This window comes from Natator depressus, chromosome 3 (genome assembly GCF_965152275.1).
Source record: "Natator depressus isolate rNatDep1 chromosome 3, rNatDep2.hap1, whole genome shotgun sequence".
NCBI lineage: Eukaryota > Metazoa > Chordata > Testudines > Cheloniidae > Natator > Natator depressus.
In genome coordinates this window covers 160,591,987-160,613,565 of record NC_134236.1, presented here as the reverse complement: position 1 = coordinate 160,613,565, position 21,579 = coordinate 160,591,987, and the positions used below count along the sequence as shown (strand labels likewise).

Sequence of the window (21,579 nt, the reverse complement as noted above, 5' to 3'; positions counted from 1 at the left end):
AGGGCTCAAGAATAGGTTTGTAGAGTTGGAAAATGAAGAAGGGGCTCAGCAGGTAGTCACTGAAGGTGGAAGGGCAAGGAAGAAGAGAAGAGTAGCTAGTCCTATAGGAAAAGGGGAAGAGTCAATGGAGACTACACCAGATATGAGCCCCAGGAGGATACAGGATGGGTTGAAGAGGATTACAAGGGAGAATAGGAGTGGAAAGAACTTGCAGCCAGAGGGAACAGGGGATAGACTGGAGAAGAGCACCGTCACCAGGAAAAGGCAGGTCTATGTGATTGGGGACTCTTTACTGAGAAGGAGAGACAGGCCTGTAACCAGAGCTGATCCAGAGAATAGAAGGGTGTGCTGTCTTCCAGGTGCTAAGATATGGAATGTAGATCTGAGGTTGAAAAGGATCCTAAAGGGAGCGGGAAAGAATCCCCTAATTAGCCCTCATGTGGGAACAAATGATATGGCTAGATTCTCACTGGAAAGTATTACGGGAGACTATGCCAGGCTGGGGAAGATGCTTAAGGAAATCGAGGCTCAGGTGATCTTCAGTGGGATTCTGCCTGTTCCTACAGAAGGGCAACAAAGGTGTGACAAGATTATGACTATTAACAGATGGTTTAGGCAGTGGTGCTATAAGGAGAGCTTTGGGATGTACGGCCACTGGGAGGCATTCATGGACAGAGGACAGTTCTCTCGGGATGGACTTCATCTGAGTAGGGAAGGAAATAGACTTCTAGGATGGAGGTTGGCACAACTGATTAAGAGAGCTTTAAACTAGGAATTTGGGGGAGATGGTTGGGAGATGTCCAGGTAATCTCCATGCCAGATTTTAGCATTGAGAGGGAAGAAAACGAAGTAAGAAAGGATACAGCCGTGGGTAGGAGAATGGACATAAGGAGGAAGGGCAGTGTGGATACCAGTCTAATAGGTCATACTGGCTGTAGAATGACCGTGCCTAATCGGGTACAGAATGTGAGCGAGGCCAAACAGCAAAAATTAAGATGTTTATACACCAATGCGAGGAGCCTAGGTAACAAAATGGAGGAACTAGAGTTACTGGTGCAGGAAGTGAAACCAGATATTATAGGGACAACAGAAACATGGTGGAATAGTAGTCATGACTGGACTACAGCTATTGAAGGGTATGTGCTGTTTAGGAAAGACGGAAATAAAGGTAAAGGTGGTGGAGTAGCATTGTATATCAATGATGAGGTAGAATGTAAAGAAATAAGAAGCGATGGAATGGATAAGACAGAGTCCGTCTGGGCAAAAATCACACTGGGGAAGAAAACTACTAGAGCCTCTCCTGTGATAGTGCTTGGGGTGTGCTATAGACCGCCGGGATCTAATTTGGATATGGATAGAGCCCTCTTTAATGTTTTTAATGAAGTAAATACTAATGGAAACTGCGTGATCATGGGAGACTTTAACTTCCCAGATATAGACTGGAGGACGAGTGCTAGTAATAATAATAGGGCTTAGATTTTCCTAGATGCGATAGCTGATGGATTCCTTCATTAAGTAGTTGCTGAACCGACTAGAGGGGATGCCATTTTAGATTTGGTTTTGATGAGTAGTGAGGACCTCATAGAAGAAATGGTTGTAGGGGACAACCTTGGTTCAAGTGATCATGAGCTAATTCAGTTCAAACTGAACGGAAGGATAAACAAAAATAAATCTGCGACTAGGATTTTTGACTTCAAAAGGGCTGACTTTCAAAAAATTAAGGAAATTAGTTAGGCAAGTGGATTGGACTGAAGAATTTATGGATTGAAAGGCAGGAGGCCTGGGATTACTTCAAATCAAAGCTGCAGAAGCTATCTGAAACCTGCATCCCAAGAAAGGGGAAAAAATTCATAGGCAGGAGTTGTAGACCAAGCTGGATGAGCAAGCATCTCAGAGAGGTGATTAAGAAAAAGCAGAAAGCCTACAAGGAGTGGAAGATGGGAGGGATCAGCAAGGAAAGCTACCTGATTGAGGTCAGAACATGTAGGGATAAAGTGAGACAGGCTAAAAGTCAAGTAGAGTTGGACCTTGCAAAGGGAATTAAAACCAATAGTAAAAGGTTCTATAGCCATATAAATAAGAAGAAAACAAAGAAAGAAGAAATGGGACCGCTAAACACTGAGGATGGAGTGTAGGTCAAGGATAATCTAGGCATGGCCCAATATCTAAACAAATACTTTGCCTCAGTCTTTAATAAGGCTAAAGAGGATCTTCGGGATAATGGTAGCATGACAAATGGGAATGAGGATATGGAGGTAGATGCGAAACTCAAACAGCTTAATGGGACTAAATTGGGGGCCCCAGATAATCTTCATCCAAGAATATTAAAGGAATTGGCCCATGAAATTGCAAGCCCATTAGCAAGAATTTTTAATTAATCTGTAAACTCAGGGGTCGTACCGTATGACTGGAGAATTGCTAACATAGTTCCTATTTTTAAGAAAGGAAAAAAAATGATCCGGGTAACTACAGGCTTGTTAGTTTGACATCTATAGTATGCAAGGTCTTGGAAAAATTTTTGAAGGAGAAAGTAGTTAAGGACATTGAGGTCAATGGGAAATGGGACAAAATACAACATGGTTTTTCAAAAGGTAGATCGTGCCAAACCAACCTGATCTTCTTTGAGAAAGTAAGAGATTTTTTTAGACAAAGGAAACGCAGTGGCTCTAATTTACCTAGATTTCAGTAAGGCATTTGATACCGTGCCACATGGGGAATTAGTTAAATTGGAAAAGGTGGGGATCAATACGAAAATTGAACGGTGGGTGGATAAGGAAATGGTTAACAGGGAGACTACAGCGGATCCTACTGAAAGGTGAACTGTCAGGCTGGAGGGAGGTTACCAGTGGAGTTCCTCAGGGATCAGTTTCGGGACCAATCTTTTTATTACTGACCTCGGCACAAAAAGTGGGAGTGTGCTAATAAAGTTTGTGGAGGATACAAAGCTGGGAGGTATTGCCAATTTAGAGAGAGACTGGGATATCATACAGGAAGATTTGGATGACGTTGTAAACTGGAGTCATAGTAATAGGATGAAATTTAATAGTGAGAAGTGTAAGGTCATGCATTTAGGGATTAACAAGAATTTTAGTTATAAGCTGGGGATGCATCAATTAGAAGTAACGGAGGAGGAGAAGGACCTTAGAGTATTGGTTAATCATAGGATGACTATGAGCCGCCAATGTGATATGGCCGTGAAAAAAGCAAATGCGGTCTTGGGATGCATCAGGCGAGGTATTTCCAGTAGAGATAAGGAGGTTTTAGTACCGTTATACAAGGCACTGGTGAGACCTCACCTGGAATACTGTGTGCAGTTCTGGTCTCCCATGTTTAAGGATGAATTCAAATTGGAACAGGTACAGAGAAGGGCTACTAGGATGATCCGAGGAATGGAAAACTTGTCTTATGAAAGGAGACTCAAGGAGCTTGGCTTGTTTAGCCTAAACAAAAGAAGGTTGAGGGGAGATATGATTGCTCTCTATAAATATATCAGAGGGATAAATACCGGAGAGGGAGAGGAATTATTTAAGCTCAGTACCAATGTGGACACAAGAACAAATGGATATAAAACTGGTCATTGGGAAGTTTAGACTTGAAATTAGACGAAGGTTTCTAACCATCAGAGGAGTGAAGTTTTGAAATAGCCTTCCAAGGGAAGCAGTGGGGGCAAAAGATCTATCTGGCTTTAAGATTAAACTCGATAAGTTTATGGAGGAGATGGTATGATGGGATAACATGATTTTGGCAATTAATTGATCTTTAAATATTCACGGTAAATAGGCCCAATGGCCTGTGATGGGATGTTAAATGGGGTGGGATCTGAGTTACTACAGAGAATTCTTTCCTGGGTATCTGGCTGATGAATCTTGCCCATATGCTCAGGGTTTAGCTGATCGCCATATTTGGGGTCGGGAAGGAATTTTCCTCCAGGGCAGATTGGAAGAGGCCCTGGAGGTTTTTCGCCTTCCTCTGTAGCATGGGGCACGGGTCACTTGCTGGAGGATTCTCTACTCCTTGAAGTCTTTAAACCACGATTTGAAGACTTCAATAGCGCAGACATTTCTCTCTTTCCTTTTCCAGACCCAGGACTGTTCCTGAACTGTTGCTAATACACAGGGGTGGTACAGTGAGACAAGCCTATTCAGTTTCACTCTGCTTCTCCTGCTGAGTACACAGATCCTGAGGAAAGGAAGAGTGCCATGCCTTCCTCCACTCATCTTCTGAAGACAAATTAGGAACACCAGACCAACCTCTTTAGCCTGCTCTTAGGGAAGGATCTCCTCTAACCCCTACAAAACCCAATCCCACACCCACTCCCTTCAACCCCTCGAAAACACACCAGAAGAATAAAATGATTTTAGAACGGATGAAGAAAAAACTAGTCTCCTTCCTTCCCCTTCCATTCACCAGTAGCTGAAATAAAATCCCTCTCTCCTTTAGCCCATTTTAAACAAACACTGAATGGGATGGTAGGAAAGGAACACCACAGCCAAGAAATTAAATCCTCAACTGTTTTGTTGAAACACTGTTGCGCAAAAGAGTGTTTTGCCAGGTGACCGTATAATATGAAGGGCCACTCCTACTGGTATAAGAGCAAAGGGAAGCTGGATCAGCAACAGTTAGTTACCCTGTACTCCAGAACTCTACCTACTTTCGGAGGCTATGTCTTCAAAGTTAAAAGTGCATTTTTACTTCGAGATAGCTATCTCTCTGTAAGATCTTAGTGGAGACACGGAACTGTGTGTTTAACTTCAATGTAGTCAGTCAAAGCAAACACCAGGTTGGATTAGCTACACTGAGGTAAAAAGCCTTTTATCCATTGAGAGCTATTTTGATGTAAATCTTAATGTAAAAACACACACACACGCACGCACGCACGCACGCTTGGGGGGGGGGGGGAGGGGTGAAGAGATAGCCTAACAGGAAATTCAGTAATAGCCATAAAGAAAAAAACTCTGGTTGTTTGCCACAAACGCAGGCTTCAGATTCCAAGGCATTAATGCTGTTTGAGAAAAAAGACTGGAAGCATGAAGAGATATTCCTAAAAAATACTAGACCAAGCAGAAGAGGTACGTCAGGAAGACTTTAAAACATTATGAGTAGGCCTGTTCTGAAAGACATAGGAATCCAGTCTTCATTTCCATCCATTTGTGAAACTCCCTCTGGAAATCCTAGCCAGCTTGTGTGCATGGATTATCTGTATGAGGTACAGCCTCTTTGAAGCATCAATCAGCTGAAATTCAGAGCAGTTAAGAGGTTCTGCCAGCACTGAAGGATTATCTCCTGTAGCAGGGACACTGGACATGGATGAAAAGCTTAATGGGGAGAAGTTTTAAATAAAGAGACAGAAGTGTCCATCTGCTACAGATTTCTGGGAATCTGGGTGTTTGGGGGAGAAGGGAGAGAGACGAAAATGTGTGTTTCAAAGATATCTGCCCCATTTCCCCATTAACAAATGTAAAGAATAGAATAGAGTGGGATGAAATCACCAGCACCACTCACTTTAACATGGATTTCTGTGATATGCTTCCATTTATACAACAATTGCTGCACCAGCAGAGAATTATAAAAGTAGTATTTTTCCAGCCTCAAAATATAGAATACATTTGGGGAAACGAGTTAACCTAGAAGACAGAGACTGATAAGAATGGAGGCACCTCTGATCTACAGGAGGCAAATATGTGAATCACATCCCAGGACCGACATCTCATTCTCATCAACCTGACAATTTCTTATTAGAACAATACTTCTCAAATTGCATGCTGCAAGGCTTAAATTGTCATAATGTATGGATTAAAAGATAATTTACTAACGTTTCAGTGCATAGAGAATTGTCATTTGTTTTCTTCTACTTCTAGAAGAAGAGATTTCATGACAGCTAACACTAACTGAATAATACAAGGAGGACAATCTTTACAGGTCTTGCTTTTTTGACAGCATGATCTCTCTTCCAAACCAGAACTATTTTAACTGTAGAATATTGTGGCATGCCCCGTCCTATGTGATCGCTCCAGGGATAATTAAAGGGGAAGATGCAAGATGCGCATTTAGAGTATAGGCAGGAGGGCTGGTGGCTCATCATAAGTGATCTTCCTGGGAGCAGAAATAGACCACACCCTTAAACCAAGTGTCAGATTTGCAGTTGACTATGCTTAATAAAATAGTTGTATTTGAGATGCCCTTTTCCAGAGAGTATCACTCTGGAAAAGAAAACACTAACTCCTGCTTTCCCCATAGCAACCCAAAAGCTTTTGGTCAAAATGGAGCTTCAAGTGTAAGTCACCCGTTCAGTTGCAAATTAGTAATTATCTTTTTCGAGTTGGTAAAACAAGATTGTATGTGCATGTAGAATCAACACTGACATATTGGTTACGTGACTGCTTTTCCATACATGTAGTTTGTACCTCAGTGATCACAGGACTAACTAAGTATCAAGAGCAACTCACCCCAAGCAGGTTGCGTGGTATGTATCCTTCCTTGTCATTTAGCCGTGCCCACCACCACTCAATTTCATCTTCATCTTCCCGGCGTAGTATTGTCATGCAGTCTCCTTCTTTCATGGGCAACTCATCATCATTCTGTGCGTCATAATCCCAGAGTGCGTAGATCACCCCTTTGTTCATTATCCCCATTTTCTCCTGCACTCCTGGAACAAGAAAGACAAAACAAAGCAGCTCAACCTAAATTGGATCTCAATGTCATGGTCACTTGGGAATAACTGTTGTACCATATCTGACAGCCAAACAAGGGATGTGCACAAGAAAGTCATGACTCCTATCAAGTTAGCTACCTAGTTATCAGCAGCCAAATAATGTGTTCCTGGAAAACTATTAAAGGAGTAAGAGGCATTAGAAAACTTCAGGCAATTTCAAACATATGTAATCGCCTACTTACATTATGCTCAAGAAGCATTAGCTAGATAGAATGGACAAGTCCAAGAAATGGGCAAGTCAAAAAACAAAGGGGGGGGGGGGAGGAGACTAATTTTAACATTAAACAAACAAACAAACAAAAAAAACCACAACAATAATCCAGGTTACGTAGTTTCAGTCAACACACCTCTAGTGTCCAGAGATAGGTATTCCTAAAAAAAAAAAAAAAAAAAAATAGTGCTTATGTAAAGAGCCATTGCTTCCTGCAGTGTTTGAACAGGAACAACCAGTGTGCCTGTTGGCCCTTGAAAAGATGGAATTCTGGTAGCAAAGTTCCCCCAGGTAGGAATGGTGAAGCAGCTGATGAAAGATCACATGACCTGGGAAGGGACAGGTGACATGGGAATCAGGTGACTACTCCAGTGACTATATAAGCTCTAGGCACATTTCAGAGAGCAGGGACTAGGAAAGAGCTGGTGTGGGTCTCTCTGCAGCAATCTGCGGGGCAGTTTGACTGGGGTAGAGCCAGGATGTCAGAGAAGGGCCAGCAGAGCTCCTGGCATAGAGGCAGCTGGGACAGGACCTCAGGAGCATGATTACACAGAAGCCCTGATAAAAAGATGTGGGGAGCTTGAATACAAGGGTGAAGGGCTGAATTCCTTTTTAAAAACGTAATAAAACCAGACCCCAAGGGAGATTTTAATTTGGAACAACATTTGTGTAGTACACAAGTACCTCTGGGGCACAGCTGGGGGGCTGAGGCATAGTGGTGAACTGCAGCAGGGCAGGAAGTTAACCATGGCACAAGCCTCTCAAGTTATACAAAAGGAGCCTGTCAGCAGGAGGTTAACCCCAGTAAATTATGTAGGCCTGGCTCCCCTGTGCCAGAGCAGGTGCCCCCATTTCCCAGTTAAGAGGGTGGGGCAGCACTGGGAGACTCTGGGATCCGGGAGGGACCCAGTGAAAGGAAGTCCAGAAGGGAAGCTAGGAAAGAGTACCAGTGAGTCAGAGCAGACTACTTTAGTCAGGACAGGCAGGTGACAGCTACCAGGGGACCATGGACGGTCCCAGAAGGAAGCCGGAGGTGATTCCTGGGGGAAGGCTGAAGGCAGGGAGAGCACCAAGCAGGTTTTGCTGGCTGACTTCCCCAAACCAGAGAGCCAGGGCCAAAGGCACGAGGAGGAGCAGAGGCAGTTGCTTGCTGGCTCGAAGCTGGAGAGCTGGAACCAAGGGCTGATGGCAGGGGAGGAGTTTACCTGTTGACAGCTCCAGGGCCAGAGAGCTGGTCCCAGAGGAACTGAGAGAGAGGGTCATGAGGAGTGAGTGATGCTGCTCTGGCAAGGAGGCTCCCAGCAAAGAGCTGAGGGGGTTCCTGATGGGAAGAGCAGGGATGCACTCCAGTTTGAAGGGCTGGGGCAGCTATCCTGGTACAAGGACAAGAGAGGACTGCACTGGAGAGAGCTAGGATGTGGTGAGGGACACTGGGACTGTATGTTGCATGTACTGTTTGGACTATGCTAGGGGAATTTTACATTATATGGGGGTGGGACTTTTGTTATGGATTTATGTGCATGGGACTTTTGTAATAAGTGACTCCCTCCCTCCACCCCAAAGGCTATATTTATGCTTGGGAAGATGCTTTGGACTATGTCTGAAAAGCTGAGGGAAACTGAGGCAGGTACACCTGTCATGCTGTGGTCTGCCAATGGAGGGCACTCTGGGCACAGCTGACCTTCTTACACAGCTATAGGCGCATGCTTCAGGCAAGAACATTAATACATCTCAGTATCGTGTGCGTGTATTACTGACTCATCATTCCTTGTCAGAACTTTCAAATATAACTCCACCAAACCCATTTCACCTTTCACAGGATTCCTTAACAATGTCTGCTAAAGAAAGGTTTGTGTTCAGACTAAGGCCCTCGTTTTCACTATCTACTTGACCTTGCAGTGAAGTGACCCCGTTGCATGTGGACCTTAGTTATGGTCTGTAGCAACATGCAGGGATAGCGAAGACAGGATTAGGATCTCAAAGGATTTGACAGAAAGAGAAGCTAGGTTGTGAGAGGAAAGAATTGCAAGTCAGAACATGAGAACACTAGAGGTGAGACAAAACTTACAGGTAATGGACATGGGTTTGTTTAATTGCTTCCCCCCCACCCCAGTTTATCCGTGTGTAGAAATTACTCTTAAAACGAAGATGGTAAAGCCAGCAAATCTCAATGGGGATAAGATTACAAGCATAAGTAATATCATAGTTCTACTTTAAGCCTCTAGTCTTTCAGCCCAGATTGGCTAGATGTGCTGAAGCAGCTTTACAAGTATTGTAATTTCTTTGCCGCTAAAATGGATCAGGTGAATATTCTTCAGGACTATATATTAACTGCTTCACTGCTGTCCAGTACACTAAATACACCCATCCAGTTTATATGCGGCTTCTGTGCTCTGTCTACTGTGGCATCCAGAGGGTCCGATTTCAATTCAACATCCATTCTTTAAAAAGCAACATGTGAAAAGGCAAATGGAAGGAATATTCTGAACTCACTCCTTGGCACCAGGAATCAGATCTTCCCAGTCTATGAACTTACTATCATTGTTGTAGATTACCAGAAACATCATATTAATAGCTTCTGAAGTCCAAAAATAACCAGACATCAAATACATAAAGCAGTGTCCTACTGCTTGCTTAAAGATGCTAGTTTTAATCTGTAAAAACGGACAGTGACCTAAAATTTTGCCACTACAGAACAGTCACCCTGAGGCCTATCTGAAAGGACCTCAGTTTAAATCCTACTTAGTTGGGTTCCCTACTTTCAAAAGAACACTTTTCTATTTGGAACCAAGTGACTCTTTGGTTAGCAATCGCAATCCAATGAGGACAGCTGAATAGACATGGAACTTTGAGACAACTGGCTTAAGCAGCTTGCAGAAGTTTGTACAAACTACTGCCTATGTTCTACGTATAACTAAAAAGCTGTGTTTTTACTACTGTCCTCCAGTCTCACTCTCACTTACTTCTAAAAAGACAGTCGACTCCCTAACTGATCAGTAGACAGGAGACAAGAGAAAATACATTTGAACTTTCAACATGAATGTGTTAAAAAAGCTTGGGATCCTCAATGATCAATATATTTCCCATATTGTGCAGAGTTCAGAAAGGACAAAGATGGCTGTACTTTTGAACAGCTACTCCTTCTAGCCTTACTATTTGAACAGGACTTAAAAAACATCCTGCATTGTAATTATGGGGTAACAGAATACAGGAAACAGTACGAAATCATCAAGTTTAGAGCACAAAACCTCTGCTCAGAAACTTGACAAAAGCTTTCTTGCTTCCGATATTCATTTCTAATAAATCTAGCACGTGAAAGCCAACACACAGTAGCCTTTCAGCAAACATTAACAACCCAAGTAGGAGAACTCTGTACCCACTTCAGTTAGCACATATAGGTGAATTCAGGCTGACTTTTCCCTGTGGTCTTTGGAGGGTTTTCCCATTGGGTTATCTCACTCAGCTTCTCCAATTAAACGAAAGTATCCTCTGCTCAACAGGCCTTGTTCATTTCAGGCTAGCCACACGTCAGTAATTGGACCCAAAAAACATATTGAAAGGCCCCAGGGAGCAGCTGGTATTCTTCAGAACTGAACTCGGAACACATACCATACAGAAACTGAGAGCACTGCGTGTAGCCTTCTTCCATTTCTTCACACTTGTCTGCAGCCGTCTGCATGTCACTGTAGGTCATAGCAAACACAGCAGCACCTGATTCCACTAGGAATTTGCACACCTGGACGTTGTTGCAAGATGCTGCGCAGTGTAAAGGGGTCCTACAAATTGGGGAGAGGAAGAGTGATTGTTAGGTTCAAGACATCTTTTCAGTGTCGTATTGGGTATGTCTACACTGCATCTGGAAGCGAGCCACGCACCCGGGCAGACAGACTTGTGCTAGCAGGGCTCACACTAGGGTACTAAAAGTAGCTGTGGAGATGTAGCGGTTCAGGCTGGAACCTGGGCTCTGAAGCCTGCGGGGAAAGGAGCTTCGGAGCCCGAGTCACAGTGTCGAAGAAATGTCTTTGCAGCGGCTTATAGTGCACTAGAGTTGGTGTACTTGGTTTAGGAGGCTCGGTCCCAGATGCAGGGTAGATATACCCACTGGATTTCTAGGGGCAGACTGCTTTTATGCATGATATAGCAATAGATGTTGCACCGGTAAAGACCCCACATGTGAAACAATGAATTTCTAAAGCCAACAGTAGCTGTATTTCCCAGATTACATCAAGTTGCCTCCAAGTGGATGCAGCACAACTACCAGTACCTGGCTACCAATAGGAAAGTGTAATCATGCTAGTTTTCTGCTCTGTCAAATTACAAGAATGTTCATTAAGACGGGTAAAGCCACCTCAAGAATCCTACTGAATTCGTGTCTCAAGGACACAGACAACTACAAAATCCTGCCTTCCATTCGTCCTAATTATTTTATTGTGTGTGTTTGGATTTATTATCCTGGGTTCTAGGCACTTTTGATATAATTGGAAGTACAACAATGGTAAAGCCAGCAGCCGTCACATGGGCCTTTATTAGCAAGAAATTCTTCTCCCCTAAAAAAAAAAAGTCTTCAGTGTCTGATACAAGAAAGATCCCCCCCCACCCCCACCCCCAACCAGTCACTCGAGTAGAGGACTGACAAGTTTGCAAGGCTAATACACTCACTGTCCTATGCCCAGGGTGAGCAAAATGTAGGTTTTCACTTTTGTAGGGGACATTTGGAATTTGGGCAAACAAGCTCCTCCTCATACAATTAGCTGCCTCAGCTAAAAGATTTAAAGAATTATAGAATCATAGGACTGGAAGGGACCTCGAGAGGTCATCTAGTCCAGTCCCTTGCACTCATGGCAGACCATTCCTGACAAGAGTTTGTCTAACCTGCTCTTAAAAATCTCCAGTGATGGAGATTCCACAACCTCCCAAGGCAATTTATTCCAGTGCTTAACCACTCTGACAGTTAGGAATTTTTTCCTAATGTCCAATCTAAGCCTCCCTTGCTGCAATTTAAGCCCATTGCTTCTTGTCCTATCCTCAGAGGTTAACAATTTTTCTTCTTCCTCCTTGTAACAACCTTTTACATACTTGAAAACTATCATGTCCCCTCTCAGTCTTCTCTTTTCCAGAAGAAACAAACCCATGTTTTCTAGACCTTTAATCATTTTTGTTGCTCTTCTCTGGACTCTCCAATTTGTCCACATCTTTCCGGAAATGTGGCACCCAGAACTGGATACAATACTCCAGTTGAGGCCTAATCAGGACAGAGTAGAGCAGAAGAATTACTTCTCGTTTTTTGCTTATAACGCTCCTGTTAATACATCCAGACTGATGTTCACTTTTTTTTGCAACAGCATTATACGGTTGACTCATATTTAGCTTGTGATCTACTGACCCCCAGATCCCTTTCTACAGTACTCCTTCCTAGGCAGTCATTTCCCATTTTGTATGTGTGCAACTGATTGTACCTTCCTAAATGGAGGACTTTGCATTTGTCCTTATTGAATTTCATCCTATTTACTACAGACCATTTCTCAAGTTTGTCCAGATCATTTTGAATTTTATCCTATCCTCCCAGCTTGGTATATAGTCCACAAATTTTATAAGCGTACTCTCTATACCATTATCTAAATCATTGATGAAGATATTGAACAGAACTGGACCCAGAACTGATCCCTGCAGGACACCCCTCGTTATGCCCTTCCTAGCATGACTGTGAACCACTGATAACTACTCTCTGGGAATGGTTTTCGAACCAGTTTTGCAGCCACCTTATAGAAGCTCCATCTAGGTTGCATTTCCCTAGTTTGTTTATGAGAAGGTCATGCAAGACAGTATGGAAAACTTTAGTAAAGTCAAGATAGCTTGCAATGTTCACTTGAAAAAACACAGATTCTCCTTGAGAGTTGTTTCCACCCCAGCGGGATTCAAATATTAATTTTCAAACAAAAAAAACAAACCAAACAAGTTTTCTACACCAAGTATAGCATTACTATAGCTACTGACTATAACCCAGAAGCATTATAGTCAGGGTCTTTTTGAGCCACGCCCTCTTCAACCTCAGGATTTTCTGTCCTCCAAACTTCCCCATTGTGAGTTACGCCCTTCTTCCTCCTCTGTCCCACTCAAGGTGGTGGCCAAACTGAGTGAGGAAAACTGATCTAGCAGAGGTTCAGAAGCTTACGCTGCAGGACTTCATCAACAGGCCATATTTTCACCCTGTCTATATCCTTACTTGACACCTCACCAGGAATTGCTTCTGCCCAACCAGGTTCTCCAGCAGGAAAAGCATGACTAATTAGCTCTGTAATATTCCAGCACTTTGTTTACACAGGAGTGAGTAATTCTCACGCTCCGTTCTCTTTCAATAAGACCACCTCGTGCTGCAACAGTTGAAATCCCACCTGTCCAGAACTCAGAGCTTCATGGAGGGAATGCTCCCAGCTCCCGTTTGCTGTACAAAAAGTAGGGTGCCAAGATCGAGAGTCACCCTCCCATAAGATTAATTAAGGGCAGCCCAAAAGGAGCTGTTCTTTGGCAATGAGTTTTCACACTAATACTACTTAAAGGAAACTGAAGACTGTCCTTACCATCCATCACTATCTGCAGCATTAACATTCACACCAAACTGTACCAGAAACTTTACAATCTCGGTGTGACCAGCACACACGGCATTGTGAAGTGCTGTAATTCCTTCATCATTGGGCAGGCTGGGATCTTCAACCTACAGGGCACAGAAAAAGAAGCCATTCACATTCAAATGCTTTTGTCTACAACACTATTGTCCAGATGGAACCATATATAAAAATGGACAGACTGTCATCTTGTTTTGAAAGATTACTTAAGAGCGAAGTTTCTGTGATGAATATGGGCAATAAGCAGCAACTAAATCAGTGGTTCTCAAACTTTTGTATTGGTGACCCCTTTCACACAGCAAGCCTATGAGTGTGACACCTGTTATAAATTAAAAACACTTTTTATATTTAAACACTATTATAAATGCTGGAGGCGAAGCGGGGTTTGGGGTGGAGGCTGACAGCTAGCAACCCCCCAAGTAGTAACCTTGTGACCCCCTGAGGGGTCATGACACCCAGTTTGAGAACCCCTGAACTAAATGAATACAAACCCCAACGAAGTCCCACATGTACACTTAACTCAAATTCACTGTAACAGTCAAACACTGAAAATGGTTTACAGGGAATACTTGCAGTGTCCAGATAATTTAGTAAAAAGCAGCATTACAGAATTGATCAGAGCTAAACGTTAGAGAGGGATGGCATGGCAACTTTTTGGAACTGGGAGTCAGGATTCTTGAGTATTTCACATTGAAACGTAAGCAAGCTAAGTTAGTGATTTGTATTTGTGTGTTATCAAGTCATTTGATATATTATAGATTACATATTGTCAGAAGAGGTCAAGACATACTACGGACAACATGGCAAAATTATTCCCTAAAAAGACTTAACATTGAATATCCAGAACACACACTGTGGATATGTTGCCAGCTGAACTGACCCATCAGTGGGACCATCTCTTATAGACCTGATGCCGTCTTCTCAACATTTAATGTCAAAAAGTTTCTCTAACTGTACATTTCTCAGTTTGTAATTTAAACTTCAATTTTAATCACATCTCTCAAATATTTTTACCTCATAAATGATTCTCTGCACAAGGTCAAATTCTCCCTCCAAAGATGAATCTAAAAGCAATGCAAGGGGGTTGAATTTCACTCTCATTCCATGGGCAATCCTGTCGGAGCCAGTTTTACGTAAATTCGTCCTCTTCCCCTGGGGGGTGGGGAGGGGGGAAAAAAATACAGGTTTTAGGAATTCTTGCCTAGATGGAACAAGAATACAAAACTGATACACTGAGAACAATGGTAGAAACTTATTATGAAATCTAGACTTAAGATGTTCCAGACCACTACTCTTCCTGCACAGCACTGCAGATACATAATGGGAGATTTTTGCCAGCCTCTGAGGGCTCAGATAAGGGCCACTGCTGGAGATTAGACACTAGACTGATGGTCCAGTCTAATACAGCAATTTCCATGGTCCTAACACAGCAAAATCATTAAACCAGAAGCCAACTAAAAATACTAACAAGATAAAATATTATTGAATGAGTGCATTTTTGTATTCACAGCATTTTATCATCAACCTGTCAAAAGCTACACAGTAACTAGAAGGATGAAAAATTAGGATTCCATAAGACATTTTTAACACACTGGTGTAAATTATAGTCCTTCTGGATTTCAACAAATTATTAAAAACTCATTAGTAGGAATAGGGATTACAGAAGCAAGTCATCTGGCTACATTAAAGAAAATTTTAAAGGGATCCTGTAGAACCTTATTTAGATCTAAGTTAACATTTTTACAGCTGTGTTGGAAACAATTTTGACTTTACAAACACTTATTTTAAAGCCCAACACACTATTGTTGAGAATGAGTATTTGTTAAAAACAGCGATATCCCCAGCTGCCCATGCAGCAGCAGCAAACACTATTCATAGGGCTATGCAGATTCCTACTGACATATGTCAGGGAAAAAGATGTCAACAGAAGTGAGTCATATTGGCTTCTGTTCATTTAAATACACAGGAACAAAAACAAAACAAAAAACATTCTGCAGATGAAGAGACAAATCTATGATCTGCAAGTGAATTAACACTACTTTGAGATTTCCAGAAAAATAAATTACAAAAAGCCAGGATTTTTCAACAAAAACCAACCAACCAAACCAAACCAGCCTGTCAAGAAATGGGCTCAACTTCTTGACTCATTTCTTCACATCAGTCTAGAATCAGTATTGCAAAGAGAAAAGTTTCCAAAATACATTCAAAATGGCCTCAAAGGTGATCAACTGAATTGAGTTCTTGGGATTTGGGAAATCCCGATTGTTCAAGTTCTTTACATCTGCAAGTTTTCTGTTAAGGGCTTTTTTGGGGGGTGAAGGAGGGAGGGGGAAGGTAACTGGTACTCCATGCAACATCAGAAGACAAAGTGAACTGGATTGAAAGCTATTAGCTCCTCTGCTTTCCAGTTGACTTTGTGGAATCCCACCTTTTGTACACCAACCTATTGTGTGTGGAACCAAAAACATTTAACATTTCTGTTCTAAACCAGTGGTTGTGAGGCATGTTTTGTCGTCTCAAAACGGGTTTTCTTACTGTTTATTTTAGTAGCTCGTAAGTGGCACCATTAACCCATATGGACTCCATATGGACTACACTGATGGATGCTAATTAATTGGAATTGTAGAGAATCATAAAAACAACTAAACTTCAGTAAAATGGATGCAAGTATCTTGTGCCAATTTTAGAATGAAAGTTAACTATAGCCTTTAGCACCAACAAGTTGTTGAGATAGTACACTTCCAATATACAACATGATCCTGGACTAAGCATATTAGGCTCCACCTAGTATCAATAATAATGTGAATATAGATTTCAAGAAGCATTTACCACTTCAAAACCACAATTTTATTACCTCTAAAATGGAATTAGCTTTGCGTGAAATGGAGATTTATGCTGAGAGCGCCGTTTTCACAAACCCGAAGAGGAACTCTAGGATTGTTCTGTGTTGAGTACTATTTGAAATTTTTAACCAGAGTAAATACTTTTAGAGAAAACAGGATATCAATACAGCTAGACTGGACACTGACAGAGAGGGACCTATAGCCTGCTAAGGTGACTATTCTCCCACATGCTGGTAGGAAATCTCTACAGCCTACTACACAGTGCAATGCACAGCTTCTATTGGTGAAGCCTAAAAGGACCCATGAAGTAATCAAATCTTAGGCTAACTAGAGGGGCTGGTACTTACAGGAGGTAAGGAAAACTGTCCAGTGACTTCAGGGGGTCGCATATTGAAGGAGTCCTCTCCCAATCCCTCTGGTTCTCCTGATGGGTAAGGAGGTGGTGGGTATGGAGGATATTCCTCCATGTAAACTTCCAGTGGTTCTGATGACTCTAGACTTGGTTCCTCCATTTCAGATTGCACGAGTGCATCACTGTCTGATGTTACCTCAGGCACGCTATCTAGGCCTGCTGAAGGCAGAGGCACTTCATTCTGATCTGTGCTTGTGTTTTCTGCTTCCTCGGTGATGGCTGGTTCAGGTGTGGAAGGAACCACTTCTTTCTCAGATTCTGTGCTTAGATAAGGGTTCTGGATTTCTGTTGGGCTTTCAGGACTGGCAGACGTGGAGGTTTGTTTAGATGGATATGATGGGGTTGAGATAGTCTCCATGGCAGCCAGAGTGGTTCTCTGATACAAAAGCTTCTGAATATTAGGCCCATTTGGACCTTCTGGCTCAGTAATAGAGCTACGCTTCTTCAGTGGCCTTGGTGCATTAGACAGCTTCTTCCTTAGGGCCTCCAAATCGGCATCACTCTGATTTCGGTAAGGGTTGGATAAGAAAGGCAACAGTTTGGTTGGGCTGAGCGGGCGAGGAATTCGTTCAGTTTCAGGATTCTCATGGGCAGAAGCTATTGTCTCCATTTCGGGCTCCGGACTGCCTTGGCTATTTGAGTAGACGTTCTCCGTCTGCTGTGACGGATTTTGTACACCGGTTCCAGCAATCACAGGCTTGCCGTACACTGATGAGCAATTCAGAAAGAGAAAACTAAGCATTTGACCAGCAAAAAGAACTATCTACTATAGTGAGAAGGTGGAATAATCGTACCCTTTTGAACCTGCTAGAAGCCAGCCTTATCCTACAGATATTAAAATAACACCTCCCTAAAGTTGGAAGAAAGGTATTGTTTTAGAGACCAGGGTAAGAGGACAGATACAGGTAACCATATTTTACACAAGCATCTTGGGGGGGGTGGGGGGGTTTGACACTGTACACTTCACTACTGTTCTCTCCACTACAAACACTGACCTTTAGTAGCTAACAATTTATAGCTTCCATATCCCTCTTGATTCCCCAAGAAAGAGATATACACATTACAGTTCCCATGGAACTTTACAAAGGAAAGTGAAAGACATCCACATCCTTACTGCTTGGGAAGTGGGGGCCTCTGGTCTGTGCCCTTGTCAAGGCGCTCTGCACTGCCTGCTGAAAATTCTTCCCAGGAGTCTGCTGCTGCGTGTACATGCTGTATATTGAACTAGCAGCCACGGTCTGTGGCTTTCGAAATGATGGAAGTGGGGTTTCTTTGGATGGCTGAGGGGTGAAAGGTCTCACAGCTGCTGCAGGTGGGCTCTCTTGTTTGGATGAGGAAAGAATTTGGTCCTGGCTAGTGGCAGGACCACTGGGAGGCACAGAGATTCGCTGTTGGATTTGCTGGGAATTATGGGGTGGCTGCTGGGCTGCTGACTTCTGTTTGTTCCCCATTGTTACAATAGCCAAAGGCAGCTTCTGTGGATTTCCATCAGGCTTAGTATCAGAAGGTAGCTGACTGGCTTGACCAAAATAAGGCAAGTTTATCTGTTTTGGTTTAGTGGGAACAGGCGGTGGTACTTTCGTCACATTTTTGTTGGCAATCTGCAAAAAAAATATAGCTGAATTAATGAAAGTCTAATCTGGCACTGTGTTAAAAAGGGTGTTCTAACAGATCTGGTGGGAAAGGCACTGTGTAGACAGCACAATAGCTACAGATGTGATTATTTCTGCAGTGCTATTTATGGTCTCTATTGTTATTCATAAGAATGCACGAAATACCAAGATTTGAATTATAATCACCGCTGTTGTACACAATCCCTGAATTGGCCACAGAAAGTCTTAAATATCTGGCAATTGAAAGGGCCTGTTAAAGTGATCAAATTATGGAGGAATCACAGTAGTTCTGTAAGGCTAGCAGGATATTTACTACAATGATACATACATACGTTTATTTTAACTTCTGCATCCTCTCTATTTTCACATGTAGCACCTGAATTTTTAGTCACAGATAAATAAATCACAACAGGATTCAGTAAAGATCTAAGATCTAAGGGATGCTACCAAATTGTGTAAACAGATACTCAAACCTAAACAGTTTGTTTTAAAGCATAGGTTCTGTATAGCATCTTAGCAAGGAAATATTGATCGCATGCAAGCAAATGTGAATAGCACAACTACTTGCTCATGATAAATACTCAGAGTAGGTAGAGGGTGTTGATTTTGAGAGCTACCTACTCACATTAGAAGCCTACAATTCCCCTCTAGTATTCCCTGAAAAGAACGGGGGCCCTTTCACAATTTTTTTATGGCAGTGTTTGTGAAGCTGTGTGGCAATCATTAATAGAAGGATTTCCTGGAATGCAGGAAAATGAGATAAGAGGACTATGCATTTTCTGCATACCTGAGCATCTCGCAGGAGGTCTTCACTGCTCTGGTTTTTTCTCAGTGAGCCCAGTGCTGGCCCTCCAGTGGACTGATCCACAGAATCAAACATTGAGAAAGGACGCACTTTCTCCTTCTTCTCTCGCAGGAGAGTCTCTCCATCACCAGCTGAAGGAGAGGAAAGGCAGAATTAAGGCAGATATCTGGAATCCATTTGCATCAATAAGAGGCCCATTTTACTCTTCTGTCACTGTATGGACTTGTATAGGGAAGCTTTTATATAATCCTACCCCACACCCCCAAGCCATACTCTAAAGACCCCAAGAAAAGTTGTACCTAAGATGCAAACCAAACCAGACCAGGTCTGTGGGCAATATTCTCTACTGTAACACCACCATAGAAAATTAGGGGCTTTAAAAACAAAAAGCCAACCACCAGTAGATTGTTAGTGGTTTTTGCAGGTCACTGTAGCAAACCTACTGTCTTCAGTTCTATTACTAAAGTGAATTATAGGCATCAACTCATAAATGTTTGTTAACTGGTTTCTCACCAGTGTATAGATTAGCAAATATGAATAAAACGTAACTTTTGTACAAGACAAATAAGAACTTACCTTGCCCTTCATTAGTCACATTTCCTTTTGCTGAAGAAGAGACTGGTCCTTGGCTAATGAAGTTGTCTGCATTTGAATTACACCATTCAGGGACAGATGGTGGAGGTTTTGAACCTGGGATTGTAGGGCCTAGCGTGTAGACGGAGGAAAGACAGACAGTTTTAACTAAAACCATTTTCATTTATTGACCATTGCTCATTAGCCTCTTCATTAAATGAGATTCCTCCAGCATATAATTTAAGATAAATAACACTCGAGATTTCTCAGGCTTTTTAAGAATCCATTGCAAGGCTTTGACACATTTTGCCTTTAAATTACAACATAAAAAATTAACCCAACTTTTATATTTCCCACAGCAGTGAAGCTCACTAATGTTGGTATTTGTCTGCATTTTGGGATTGTAACTTTTTTAGGCAAAATCCCCTAGACTGCTGTTTTCACTGGCATGCTCCTGGTTGGTATGCAACTTTCTTGTTTTACAGACTATATTTTATTAGCTAAGGAAACTGGGGTGGCGGGGGGGGGGAGGGGGAAGAGGGATTTAATGCAAACTAAAGAAAAATATGATGCATCAAAGCAGTAGTAAATCCAGCTAGTGACATCCAAAGAACAGAAAAATCTGTATATTCAGTGTGCACACAGACACTGAATTAGAGAGGGATGCTCTTTAAATTCACTAGAGCAGATATAAAGTCTACTTCAAAAAAACAATTAAGCTGATGCACAGATCTTGTTCTTAGTTTCAATATTGTAGAAGTAAACAGTTTCACTATGTATTTGCAAGATAACACCCTTCTAATAAAGTAGAAATCCAATTCAAATATTAACAACAGAGGACAAACTTTTAAGACAATTTTTGTTCTGAACTAAAAGATCGGAAATAGTACCTCTTGGTAACCAGTGACTATGACCATGCTAGAGATAAGATATAACTAGAGTGAGTCAATCTCATGCAGAAGCAGCACAGCACTACACATAGCAAGGTTTCACTACAGAAAGCAAGGTTAGCAGCCTATTTGATGTCTAAAATTAAAAGCCCACTCCTCTTCAATCAAGAACCCATGGAACCAGGGATCAGCTGATTCCCAGGGACAACAAATGAGAAAACAGGGGCAGGAGCGAGGTCATAGGATCAAGAGAAGGGAATCAAAGGGGGATATAGGACAGAGCTCTGGTGATTAAAATTTAGGTTTCACTATGGCCAAGTGTGATGCTATGTACCAGATCCTTCGTGGCCTCCTACTGGAGGCCCCATAGTCCTACTACACATAACCCCAGGAATGGGGCAACCAAGGTGGGTCCTCCAGGGTTGCCTAGAGAGGCTGTACAGAAGCAGCCAATCAGAGCCCAGCAGGCTCAGATAAATGGGAGTTGCGGGGCCTTGCCTTAGTGAGTCAGTTCCTTGCTGGGACTAGAGAGAAACCGCAGGGTGCTCTTCTCTGGCCACAGGAGCTTGAGGAACTACTAGAATTTGTAGGTGTCTGCATTTGCTGAAGCTGGGAACGAGAGGTCCTGAGAACTTTAACCCCTAAGATGGGGGTGAAGATAAAGGGGCCAGATGGGAGGAGGCCCAGGGAAGTAGCAGCAACAAATTGAAATGAGCAGTATGTGGCTGCGGTTATAGGGTTCAGGGGTTGGAGCCCAGAGTAGTGGGTGGGCCCAGGTTCCCCCACTGGTGAAGTGGTGTAAACCCTCAGAAAGAGACACGGCTTGTTGGAAGTCCAAGTAAAGAGCTGAATATAAAGGGCCCAGAGCTAGGGCTGAAGACCCTGATGAGGGTAGAT

General features: G+C 42.5%; 1 protein-coding gene across 1 annotated transcript in view; it reads right to left on the bottom strand.

Annotated features, from left to right (window-relative positions):
- The window catches only part of TP53BP2 (tumor protein p53 binding protein 2), a 64,589-nt gene that overhangs the window by 3,334 nt on the left and 39,676 nt on the right, over positions 1 to 21,579 (bottom strand). The window contains exons 10-17 of the mRNA XM_074949197.1: positions 19,796 to 19,924; positions 19,202 to 19,350; positions 17,916 to 18,402; positions 16,737 to 17,509; positions 14,561 to 14,698; positions 13,502 to 13,635; positions 10,533 to 10,699; positions 6,447 to 6,646 (exon numbers count right to left, since the gene is read on the bottom strand). Coding sequence (XP_074805298.1) covers positions 6,447 to 6,646; positions 10,533 to 10,699; positions 13,502 to 13,635; positions 14,561 to 14,698; positions 16,737 to 17,509; positions 17,916 to 18,402; positions 19,202 to 19,350; positions 19,796 to 19,924 — 2,177 coding nt within the window. The remainder of the gene's footprint in view (positions 1 to 6,446; positions 6,647 to 10,532; positions 10,700 to 13,501; positions 13,636 to 14,560; positions 14,699 to 16,736; positions 17,510 to 17,915; positions 18,403 to 19,201; positions 19,351 to 19,795; positions 19,925 to 21,579) is intronic.